This window comes from Cariama cristata, unplaced genomic scaffold (assembly GCF_000690535.1).
Source record: "Cariama cristata isolate BGI_N322 unplaced genomic scaffold, ASM69053v1 scaffold6899, whole genome shotgun sequence".
NCBI classification, from domain to species: domain Eukaryota; kingdom Metazoa; phylum Chordata; class Aves; order Cariamiformes; family Cariamidae; genus Cariama; species Cariama cristata.
Genome location: NW_009637303.1, coordinates 38,724 through 51,739, shown reverse-complemented (window position 1 = coordinate 51,739; position 13,016 = coordinate 38,724). Strand labels below are relative to the sequence as shown.

Sequence of the window (13,016 nt, the reverse complement as noted above, 5' to 3'; positions counted from 1 at the left end):
ATGCCCTGAATACACATAGCGATTAAAAACCCACAAAAATAAAAAACTGATTTAAAACTCTGACGTTAAACACTGAGATATTGGTATGACTTCTACGAGAATGCTGAAATATCTTCCTAACTCACTTAAGAGTGTCTATAAATGGATGTTTCAAACTAGAGAGTACTTAGAAAATTAAAGTCTTATCTAAATCATAACAAAGTATATTACTGTCTTTTCACCAGCAGGGAGGTAAACTTTTCCCTGACCGTACTTGAGGCATTGGAGGACGGGGGTCCTAATGCACCTGCCTAAGAGTTTTTCTGTGTATACACACGTCAAGGAAGAGTCGTCCATTCCCCCAGTGAAACACTACTTATTGTCCAGAGGTTATCATCAAGGAATCTAGCTTGCTTACTACAGGAAGGACACAGAGACACGATCGTAATAAAGGCATACGTGTGAAAATGGTACCCAAGAAATCAGAATTACTAATGCTCTCCTACCTCACGTGACACTTTCCTCGGAGAAACATCCCAATGCTACTAATGATTTTTACCCTGCAAACCTGTGCTACCAACACATCTAGAGGAGTTTACACGCGCTGGACATTTGGGCCTCTGGCTCTGTGCAGTAGTATTAAAGGCTTCCTACAGGAACAAGGCACCAAACACAATGCAGAAGGAATGGAGACATCAGCTCTGTTTCATTTACCCATTCCAGAAACACCACCGCAGGTTACACTGGCATGTGTCTGAGCACTGCTATACCGGGGTCATTTCCACAGATTTCTATCTGACCATAAATATCTTAGATTTTTATATGCATTTAGACCAGGAAAAGAAACAATAACCAGGGATTGAAGTGATTAACAAAAGGAAAAGCAGATATTAAAGAAGAAATAATACGTTCAGTTTCAAAAGAAAGATGGAAACATGGAATCCAAAAGTTATCATTAGTAAGATGATCTAATCTAAACAAAGTAAGTAACAATTATGGAGGAAAAAAATGTGAAAACACAGGGAACAGGATATTCTTTTTTGTGTAAATTGATTACAGGGAAATACAACAGTAATTTTTTGGTGTTAAAAGTATTTTAAAATAGATTAAAACGGGAATTTTCCACTTTTCAAACTGAAAAATACCGAGCTAAAGTTTTCTTGATTGCGTTTGACTCTTTCAATCTCAGGAGTGACAGGTGTTGGGGTTCCTGTCCCCAGCTCCTCTTTGTATAACACCTATATGATAACATGGGAGTGTAAAAAGGTTAAGAACAAAAAAAAATACTGCATTTGATGGAGGTAACAACTGAGTTTTACACCCACTAAATATTCTAGAAAGCAGGAAAAATTAGGAAGTATAAAGCCGTTAACAATTGTGACAAATGCAGAGGCAGTCTTCTGATAGTGAGAAATACTGCATCCTAATTCTTTGATGTGATTCAACAGAATAATAAAATAATAAAGGAATGGAATCAAGTAAATAAAAAACCCAGTGTTGAAAATGCAAAAATATCTTAAGCTTCACCAAAAAAAGCTTTAAAAATGAAAGGACATGAAGCATCAAGTGTTATGATTATTAAAAAAAAACTTTTAAAAAGTAAGTACATAAAATAAAACTAACAATGGCTAAAAACTTAAATAGCAGAAGGGGATATTTCTATGTTTATAAGTTAATCATAGAGAGTAGAAAATTTACAGGTGTTAAATAGTTATAAGGAACGTTTTTCCTTAAATGACAAAAAAAATACCGAGCTAAAGATTTCTTGATTGCGTTTGACCCTCTCCATCTCAGGAGTTACGGGTACTGGGGTTCCAATCCCCAGTCCCTCTTTGTACAACACCTGTGTGGCAACAGGGAAGTAAAAAAAAAAAAAAAAAAAAAGGAAGGGAAGGAAAGGAAAGGAAAGAGGAGGACAGGGAGGGGAGAGAGAGAAGAGAAAAGACAAGTAATTTAACATAGTGAAACTTCAAAGTATGAAAAATGAAAAACAGAGTTTTGTCAGCCTTGTTCAAAGGCTAGCAAAAAAAAGTCAATGAAAATAACCAGCTAATACTACTCTGAGGTTTGTTGTCATCTCACCTGGGTGCACACAAATAATGCCAGCAAGAACTGCCAGAGTGTTTTGTGCAAAGCATAGCTTAAGTCAAGTTACCTAAAAACTCTTTTGCAAAGGAGTTTCCTCACTCAAACTAAAGATCTTGCATGAGCAGCTTTGCCTCTAATATTTCTAAATAGGCTCACCAGCATAAAAGAGAACTGTGATGACTTCAATTACATGTAGCAAAACATTTAAAAACAGTTAAATGAACTGTACTATTAATCTCAAGTCAGGTCTGAATTTCGTATCTGTCATGTCTGAATTGGGTCAGAGTGAGTCAAAATTAGCCATAAGCTGCTCTGATTGAAACAGAAATATAGAACAAAATTATGACATAACAGTCATTAGACTGGAATGTGCTAGGAATAGAAACAATTTGGATAGAAATTCATTACTACAGTAAGTTTTCCCTATATATGCAATTTTTGTCATTTTTTTCATACTGCAGTGATATGGGAATGCCACCCAGGTTTTCATACAAAGACCTGTAGGATATAAGAAAGCATCCAACACAGCAAAAACAGGAAAAGAGACAGCACACGCTAGTTGCGTGAGATTGTTTTCCTTCAGGAAGTGTTAAGAGCTCATTTTTCACTTACACTGCAACCAGTGTGGTGAGTCTGAAGACCGTTAGAAGGATCGACTTTGTTATTGAGGAGGAGAGTGACATCGTTCAGACTAATACTATTTCATTAGGTACTGCTTAACTGCTTTAAGTAAATGAGGTTATAATCTCACAGCTGGAACAATTTAATGACAATTAAGTTAGATTGGGTGAAAAATTAGAAGGATACTGACAGGATCTTAGTGATTTGATTAAGAAAGCGTTGTTCAAAGTTCAACAAAGAATTAAAAGAAAAATTTAATATGGAGGAGTTAAAGGGATTTGATTTGCATTTGAAATGGTAGGTTTTGTTTTATTTAGCAATACCGAGCTAATGTTCTCTTGATTACGTTTGACTCTCTCCATCTCTGGGGTAACCGGTGTTGGGATGCCAGTCCCTAAGCCCTCTTTGTATAGCACCTGTGAGGTATAAGAAAGTTTCCACAAAAAAAGCACTCAACACAGGCAAAACCATTAAATCTGGCTATTTTGTGAGTCATGTTTAGCGTTAGGATCACTTTTACATTAATATCACACTTGTTCTAAAGGCAAATATTAAGGAAGAGGCTGATGGCTGATTATTCTGTAAATATATGACTACAGATACTAGAAGATAAAGGGTTAAGATAAAACAAACATGAAGAGAAACACCACGTTAATTTCACAGCTTACTTCCACTTTTGGTTCTTAAAAGAAATGCATGTAAAGTTGTAAATCACCAAAAAAAGTTAAAGCACAAACAGGTGGAATATAAATGAGTTAAAAATATTGCCAGGGAAAAGACAGGCGCAGGGTGAGATTCTAAACCATTGAAGAAAAACAAATTATATGTTAGGATATTATGCAAAAATAAGTTGTTATAATTTTTTTTGTTGTTCAAAATACCGAGCTAATGTGTTCTTGATTGCGTTTGACTCTCTCTATTTCTGGAGTGACAGGTGTTGGGATACCTGTCCCTAGGTCCTCTTTGTACAATACCTGCAGAACACAAGCACCCAGCAAGGTGAGAAGATCATATTCCTTCCACAACAATTACAGTACATTTGGATAGATAATTTACTTGGTTTACAGGTAAATATAATCTGGGATTATATGTAAATATGTGCACAATTTCTTTTACTTGGTGTGCATCTTTATAAGTCCAGTCACCAGCTCAGCAAAGTACTTAATGTCTACGTTGAGGTGCTTGAACACATTGAAGTCACTGGAATACTGCATTATAGTAGGACACAAGTTTGAATATTCTGCTGACCTGGCACGAAAAGTAGGTATGTTTTGTTTTTCAACTTAATTTAGGAAATGAAATAGTATTACTTTTCAGGCAGTCAACATTTCTGGAGGCTTTTTTTTTTCATAGTGTTAACAAACAGCTGAACCCTTTATAGGCCCATTTAATACAGAAATACTTAGTTGTGGGCTTTATTTCATTTTGATCTCTGTGACTCTTTGTTTGGAACACCACTCTTTGCTTTAGGTCTCTAGTAAGAAAAGCTATTGGGTTTTAGCTCTCATAGTATTAGCTTTAACCTGACCTGTAATTGTTTGATTTTAAAAAAAATTGCATTTTTCATAAAATGAGTTGCAGAGGAAATGCTTGGGTTGGTCTAAAACCTAACCAATTAGAAATACATTACAAATGCATTCATGGTTCTTGCAACTAGTAAAATACTTGCAACAAAAGAAGCTAACAAAAAAAAATTTCACTGCTTGATGTCATTGAAACAATGAAAAAAAAAACAAAAATAAAGCAATCGCAGCAAGGGAAAACAAATTATGTAAAAAGTTACAAAAAATGAAGGCTCTTGAAAAAACAACTCAGTTGTGCAAAAGTGAGCTGTAACACACATTAGTATCACAAACAGCTCAAAAGTGAATCAGTACTTATAAAATCAGGAATGGAAAATTGTAAGATACTCATTATACAGGTGTCACTGCTCCTCAGCATTGTGTAGCAAACACCTGAGGTACCAATAATCACAAGACCATATCCTGCCTCAATTCCGTATGCTTAGATCAAAGTAAAATACCAGTGGCTCAAAATCACCACAGCATGCTGTGATTATTAAAATCTACACTTAACTAGATAAGGGAAGAGCCAGGTACTGTTTCATCTTACAACTGTCAGTAGGTTTTGTGACTACAAAAAAGGCTCCAATTTTTTCTTTCCACAACATTCTGTCCAGCTGATTCATTTTCTTCGGACTAATTGTAAGACATCACCTGGGTATTTTTTGTTTCTAGCTCTGTGTTTAGAAAAGGTCACAGAAGTAATGCAGGGAAGTGGCTGATTGTAATGATTACTGCAAAATTCAGGTATTTAAACTTCCTGCTGCTGAATATAGGGATTTAAGAGATCTGTTCTCTTTTCAACAAAAACTACCCACAAACACCACCAAAGGCTGGAGCTTGAGCTCTGCAGGAGTATATAGGTAAACAGAAAATATCGGCCATTACCGAACTGATGTGCTTCTGTGTCTCCTTGACACGCTTCACTTCTGGAAGATCAGGAATTGGAGTTCCTTTTCCAATACTCTCCTTGTACTTAATCTACAAAGGCACAGACATTAGAAAAAATAAAAGGATTTACATTAAGGCACAGCTAACACATGTATGTGTAAAAAGTTACACGAATAAAGAAACACAGGTCCTTTACACTCTACAAACTCATTCAAATCTCAGGCACTAAATGTATTCCGATAGAAGGAAATCACCAAGGAACCTTCTATTAATCTAGTAACTCTCTCACACTTCTACAAAGCACTTTAACAATAACTCTGCTTAGGGTAAAAAAGCAGAGTCTTGTTTGAGCCAGAATTTTTCAACTGAACCTTAAAATCTAGGTATCTAACATCTCCCAGAAGCTTAATTTCAGCAAAAGAAAGCCCCTAATTTATGACAACTGAACCATTTCAAAGTTTCTTACACTGAGTTCCAAAAAATTGTGATCTTAAAAATTTAAAGTAATTTCTGAAAATTTTACTCTAATGGCATTGAAATAAGCACCTAGATGCATATGTGGATACATAAAGAGCATGATCCTGATCTTGCAGAGACTGAAAATTTAAAAGATCTCATTGGCTCCAACATGAGCAGAGAGCTGCTGTTAAAGTATTCCCATCATCTTTACAAGCAATCTGTTAGAAGGCAACTTTAGCTGTTGATGAGAGGTCACTGTGAATGGCACTTTACTAAAAGGGTTTTCTAAAAATATGTGTAAATACATTTGAACCTGATACCATCTGGTCTTTTTACCAATAAAAGAAGAATTTTGGATTTGTAAAAAGCTATCATATTCAACAAAGGTGAGAGTCACCGTACAACTTTTTAACAATTATAGTGGTATTTGCATTTCTACTTCAGCATAACAACAACAACAAAAAAGCATTTCACAAGAACATATTTAACATACTATGCACCAGACAAATTGGCTGAAATGTTAGTGTCTTTTATACTAAAATAATGTCAGCATTCAAAAAAGCCTGAAAAAGATTTACGAATTTCAAAAGAAAAGTAGTACATACAATTATTCCAATTTTAGAGTGTTTATATCACATAAAAGTTTTACAAGACATGCTTTAATAAGGCTTTTGACACTGTTTGCCCTGGCGTCTCCACAGACAAGCTAACAAAGTATGGGTTAGATAAGTGCATAGTGACATGGACTGAAAACTGGCTGAAGGGCCAGGCCCAGAGCATTTCGATCAGCGGCACAAGGGCCAGTTGGAAGCAAGTCACCTGTGGTGTACCCCAGGGGTCAATACTGGGGCCAATACTGTTTAACATCCTCATTAGGGACCTAGATGCTAGGACAGAGTGCACCCTCAGCACGTTTGCAGATGACGCAAAACTGGGAGGACTGGCTGATACACCTGAAGTCATGCTGTCACTCAGAGGGACTTTGACAGGCTGGAGAAACGGGCTGAGAGGTATCTATCTGATGAAGTTCAAGAGGGAGAAATGCAAAGTCCTGCAGCTGGGGAGGAATAACCCCAGACTGGGGTACATGATGGGTGCTAACTGTCTGGGAAGCAGCTTTGCAGAGAAGGACCTTGGGGACCTGGTGGACAACAAGCTGACCATAAACCAGCAATGCACCCTCTTGGCAAAGGCCAACAGCACTGCAGTAAGAAGGGCATTACCAGCAGGTCGAGGGAGGTTATGCTTCCACTCTACTCTGCCCTGGTGAGGCCACATCTGGAGTACTGTGTCCAGTTTTGGGCTCCCCACTTCAAGAAAAATACGAACTTACTGGAGCAAGTCCAGTACAGGGCCACAAAGATGAGTAAGAGACGGGAGCATCTTTGATATGAGAAGAAGCTTAGAGAGCTGGGACTCTTCAGCCCAGAGAAGAATAGAATAGGTTGCCCAGACAGGTTGTGGAGTCTTCATCCTTTGAGATATTCAGAGCTTGACTGGATTTAGTCTGAGGCAACCTCCTCTAGCTGATACTGCTTGAGCAACAGGGTTGGAGTAGATGATCTCTAGAGGTCCCTTCCAACCTAAATGATTCTTTGATTCTGTGCTAAATAAATTCTGTTTGGGATGAGATTAAAATGATGGCAAGAGCTTTCATGTTTTAGAAATGGATTGTAAGTAACAAATTGAATGTTAATCATTAGAAAGATTACTGTTTAAGTAACAAGAATATGCAAAAACTTTTAGAAAGTAACCCTTAGCTGGGTGGATTATTGCCAAACCACTGTTAGCAACATTTAAAGAAGTAAAAGAGGGGGAAAAATGTATTATTTTAAGTTGAATTAGCACTGGTAGAGTATTAAAAATCAATTATTTTTTACCGAGCTGATTGCATCCTGGGTTCGTTTAACTCTTTGCATCTCTGGTGTCTTTTCAATAGTAGTTCCAGTTCCAATATCTTCTTTATATAAAATCTTAATATTTAGAATGAAGACAACAAGGTTAAGCATATAAAACACAACGTTATTTCTTCTAGAGAGTGAATACAGGCTCATGACAGTGACTTGTAAGCAGTAGTGCAGGTTGAAAGCCAACTTGGAGGATTGCCTCCAGTCACTGCCTTATGGCCTATCTGAAGTCTGGCCTACCACATGAATGCCATTTGTGCAAAACAGGGCTGATCATTTATATTGGTAGTAATGCATTTTAAGTAGGCTATCAAAACATCTGTAGGCTAATTTTAGGATTGAAGACCAGTATTTGTTCTGATTTGTTCCTTTTGTTCTAATTTGTTTTATTATGTGTTACACAAATGTCTTCCTCTTAGTTACTTACTACGCTAATGATGCCAGTGGCAAAATGACACAGCAGACTTTAGGCACTTCATGGTAACACATGAAATGTGAAATAAATCAGGCAGACAGTTCACGTTTCACTGAAAGAAGACAGTTGCAACACAACAAGAATACAGTACTTTCATGGTAACAGGACAAAAGAAAGGTGGACACTAGTAATACCAATTTAAGAACAGGATTGATTGTTTAACTGTATCACAGCTATCTATATGTGAAAGAGTGCAACCAGGGCACGCCACAAAAAAAGCATAGATAAAAAAGGGTAGCAAAACCCAGCTAAATCTACTTAGAATAAAATCAGTTTTGTTTGAAAAAGCTCTTATACACATATAAGCATATCAAGAACATAAGTACCTGTAAGATAAGAGCCAAACCCAGTTATTTTATTAAACTATATTTTTTTGAAATGAGAACCAAAACCAGAAAATAACTATACCGAGCTGAAATTCTTCTGGTTTTCTTTCACACGCAGCATTTCTGGTGTGTCTTGTACAACTGTAACTTTTCCTTTACTGTTCTGTAGGTCCCACTGATACTGAAGCTGTTGAAAAAGTTTAAGTAAAATGTCAAATGTTGACGCTATGCAATAAAAATTTACTCACAGAGCTTTCTTTGAAGATGAGAAAAAAGGTATTTTCAAGTACATCTTTTAAGGAGGTGATTTTAACACCACCTTTAGTGATATAAAGATGTAACACAGTTATAAGTATTCTCATTTAAATTAGCAATAGGCAATCCTTAACTAGATTCATTGAAAAATCTTGAAAGATGCCAGATTGTATCTAAAACAATTAAGTCTCAACAATGAAAGTTAAAGATTTCCAGTCAGATATTGTGGAGTTCCATTACTGACCACACAGTCTTGCATGTAGTCCCACAGACAGCACCAGACAACTTCTGTAAGGATAATTCTCTATTACTTGCAAAGGAGTTGTCAAAGCACTGCAGCAGAAAGTTTTTTTCAAGAAAATCACAGAATCATTTTGGTTCCCTGTATAATGCGTAAGTGGGCTGCTGCATACACAGCGGACCCTCGAACTGAAGATCCCTGAGAACATAAAGGCAGCCTAGTTGGGATTAGAGTGTGATAGCGGGACCTTATTAATGAAAAAAAGCTAAACGTTTTTTATTATTTGACAGTAACAGTGTTTATTATTTGTATACGTACTGTGCTAAAATTCTTTTGATTCTCACGGACTCTTTGCATTTCTGGTGTGTCTGTTACAGGCACATAGTATGGCATGGTCCTTTCTGCATCTTCCTTGTACTTTTTCTGATAGAAAATACGAAATAGATTCCATTAAATCAAAAGCAGTAATAAACAACCTGGCACCTCTTAGTGTTGCATAATGCCCATCTTTATAGAAATGTGAGTACTTCTGTGTCTGATAAATTCAGATTATGCCTTTGTGTAAGATTTATTGTAAACATTAGGTTATTAAGGAGTAGGAAAATTAAGCTAAATCTACTTAGAACAAATTAGCTTCAGTATTGCAAATGCAATAGAAATTACTGTTTCATTTTATACAGTATTAAAATAAATCGATTTCAATATTGAAATGGAGTTTCAGAGTACGAGATGCCACATCACAACTCTAGAGAAATTTGTTTTTCTGGTGTATCATCTCCTGACTGTTGTGACAGCAAGTTATTTAGGTGCTCCAAATTAGTATCCACTTGACATTCCCACACGAACAATGATTAAATCGCTCTACTCAAGATACCTGGCTCGAAAGGTTCTTGACCTGCTGGGCATGAATAATCTCCGGAGTATCAACAACACTGGTGTAGTTGGCTTTCTCCATTTCTGCCAATTGTTTGTATTTGATCTGTTGGGGAAAGCTCATATTTAGGTGCCCTAATGATATCTTGACAACAATTTTTATTTGGTTTAATCAGAAAAAACTGTTAATAAATTTTCCTCTAAAGAAGACACTAGATGTGATATATGAGATTTTCACACAGACCTGGCTGGCAATGTCAGTGGCATTCTTTGCTCTCACAAAATCTGGTGTCTCCAAAGCCAGTTCTGTCAGACCTTTTCCTCTGATTTCTAATTCCAAGGCTTTTTTGTACTCTTTCTGCAGATGAAGAACAGAAATAGACACTTTGTCAATGTAAATGTAAAACCTTTAGCAACTTCAGATAGTTTCATGACCACACCACAAAATAGGAATACTACTAATAAAAACTCACAATTAAACACACAAATGATGTCATTAAAGTGTGTACTTTATGACTTAAATCTTGAGAACAAACAGCCCTAATCAAGCAATAAATGGAGCACACTACAGGTCGGCTATATTAAGGTCACTCTTCCTTCTCACACTAGTAATCTCAAAGTGTAAGTTCCTTTAGGGGATCAGTGATTGGTGCAAAACAATAACTTGTACAGAAGAGAAGCAATAGAGAGCGACTAGTGTATGAAATGCATCTCGTAGTGAAGACTGGTCACAGATATTTCACTTAGCACGTCTAAAAAATGCAAGGTGTCAGGATCCTCTGCGACGCTTTGGGTCCTTTGGAATGAATACCCTCCTTAAAAACACAGTGCTGCAGCAGTCACTCCTCCCAAAGAGACCTTTCGCTAAGGTCTAAAAAGATTTATTCTGTATAGATTGGTATAACTCACATCGCCCTATGCCAACTCTGCTGAACTTAGCTGAATACTTCTGTAATATCCAGGTAATAAAATACAGGCTCTTTGAATAACTCAAACACTCTACTAGAGTACAAAATGCTGTTGTCAGTAAGGATGCTTATCTTTAGAGTATTTTGTTAAGAAGCATTTCAGCTTTCAGCCTGATGATGTTAAGGCTCTTAAAATACAAGCTAATCCTATCCTATGAAAACAATCACTATGAAATATACCACTCCACTATGTAAATAAAGTAGCTGTTAGATTTGCATCCTGACTGTCTGCTGGCCTCCTCTCTCCATCAACGTGGGGAATACTGCCTCGGCCATCAGTCCTGCACCTGCCAATTGGGCATCAGTCTGGCAGGGGGAACTGTTCATGAGCATGGCTGGTGTTCCTGACTCACTCATCGAGCATATCGAATGCTTTGAATAAAAGAGCTCTTTGCTGCACAGCGCACTTCCCAAAGCAGAAGTCTGCCAGTCTGGTTCCCTCATTGTAGTCCCTTTCGGAGCTCTCACTTTGCTTCTTGTTTCTTCAGCCTTGGTCCTTAGTTCCTAATCCATGGTAACTGCTCCTGACCTAAGATGCCTAGTTTACAAAACTGACACCTCTGGTTCCTACGCTTAGTCTTGGGGCATCACAATGCTGGTTTAATCTATCCCCTGACTGATCTGACTATTGATCATAGCACCTGTTTCCCACCTACATTCCTGACAGTAACTGCAAAGCCAGAAAAGAGCTCTCTTAAAAGTTCAGGCTCCCAGTTTTATCCTTAGTCACCCATATACTTTTTTTTTTTTTTCCTCTATACTGAAGAGTTTCTAGGGAATGACAAAGTTCATACCACTGTTATACAGCCATAAGCATTTATAAGTTGGAAGCTGTTACATCCATTCAGGTATTTTCCAAATAGCTTTTGACATACCTCATTCAGGATTTGAGTTGCATTCTTCGCTCTTAACATGTCTGGAGTCTCCTCTAAAGCTGTTAGTCCTTTACCTTTGACACCTTCCTCCAGATCCTTCCTGTACTCTTTCTGCAGAAGAAAGAAAATGAAAACTGGAAAGCCAGACTAAAGAGAGTTTTACACTCTACAACTTTGTTGCAAAAAAATTTTTTTTTAAAAAAAAACAAATTCCAAAAGCTCCAAAAGAAAAAAGAATTTTTTAAAAACACAAAGACTATTGTGTAGGGTTATATAAGAACTACTGCAGCAGAATAGAGTATAGTAATTATTGTTCAAGATAAATTGCAAAGGCACACACATATTCACCCCACTACGGAACAGTTAGGCTGATGAATGTCAGAAAGGGACACAGTCAATAGGAATACAGTTAACAAACGATGAAATAAATGTCCACGACAAATTAGATGACAACACAAAACATATGTCAACATGCTTAATGTGAATGGTTAGGAAAAAGAAAGTGGTGAAGAAGAAATGCTGCTGAGAATACTTAGTGGAATTATTTCACTTGACAGAGGAAATAAGCACAGAAAAACTGCTACCTCGCTTGCTATTTTGGTTGCGTATTTGACATGTAATAAGGATGGTGTAATCTCCAAGCCAGTAAGGTTTCTGCCCTTAATGGACTCTTCAAAGTCCTTCTTATATTCTTTCTAATGAGAGTAAGAAGAAAAAAAGCAAAATAGCAACTATTTATTACATTATTTTTAATTATGTGAAAAACTACTGGGAGGTTGGAGCAGTGGTTTGGTATTAATGTTACAATGACAATCTGCTACAGTCAGTGCTGTGGGCACCTAAAGCAATAAATCCTGTTTCTATTAAAGCCCATGGAACAGCTTCTTTCTTGTAATAGAAATATGATTTGACCCTGCCTTTTTTTTTTTTTCCTACTGATTTGTATATGCAGAGAAAACATTCAATGGAATCACTCAAACAGAACAACTAATGGCCTTATACAATAGTTTTCAGCATGTATAAGCCTTCATCTGTGACAGAACAAGATTATACTTCAAACAAACAGAAAAGAACTGCTTGAGGAAATAGAATGACAGGTCAGTGAAGAACACTATGACAGCAGAGACAAACAGGAAATAAATGGATTTCTCAAAAATAGAGTCCTGAGGTGAAAAGAATAACCAGAGCACTTTCTGTGCACTATGATAACTGACACACATACTATACTTGTGTTGTAAAAGTTTACGTTAAATGTATTTCATATTACATTTCTTCTAAAGACTCGAAGACTTGCTTAAGCTTCATTTACTGATAGCTTCTTGATGAAAAATTACAGATAATATACACTTCATTGAGACACAAGAAAGCTTCATGAATTTTAAATGTAGTACTTCATAACCAATATAAAGAAGCATGATATAGCTATAATTTTTCAGTCTATCAGCATGCACAAGATGCAATTGCCTGTCTAAATCACTGTGGAATTTTAACTATAA

At 36.6% G+C, this 13,016-nt stretch overlaps 1 protein-coding gene across 1 annotated transcript in view; it reads right to left on the bottom strand.

Annotated features, from left to right (window-relative positions):
• Nucleotides 1-1,114: 1,114 nt before the first annotated feature.
• Nucleotides 1,115-13,016, bottom strand: part of LOC104167871 (nebulin-like) — a gene marked incomplete at both ends in the record, with an annotated part of 50,620 nt that continues 38,718 nt past the window's right edge. The window contains 12 exon segments of the mRNA XM_009708262.1: nucleotides 1,115-1,217; nucleotides 1,730-1,822; nucleotides 3,012-3,104; nucleotides 3,570-3,662; nucleotides 5,139-5,231; nucleotides 7,481-7,573; nucleotides 8,391-8,495; nucleotides 9,123-9,227; nucleotides 9,679-9,783; nucleotides 9,922-10,035; nucleotides 11,521-11,631; nucleotides 12,105-12,215. Coding sequence (XP_009706564.1) covers nucleotides 1,115-1,217; nucleotides 1,730-1,822; nucleotides 3,012-3,104; nucleotides 3,570-3,662; nucleotides 5,139-5,231; nucleotides 7,481-7,573; nucleotides 8,391-8,495; nucleotides 9,123-9,227; nucleotides 9,679-9,783; nucleotides 9,922-10,035; nucleotides 11,521-11,631; nucleotides 12,105-12,215 — 1,219 coding nt within the window.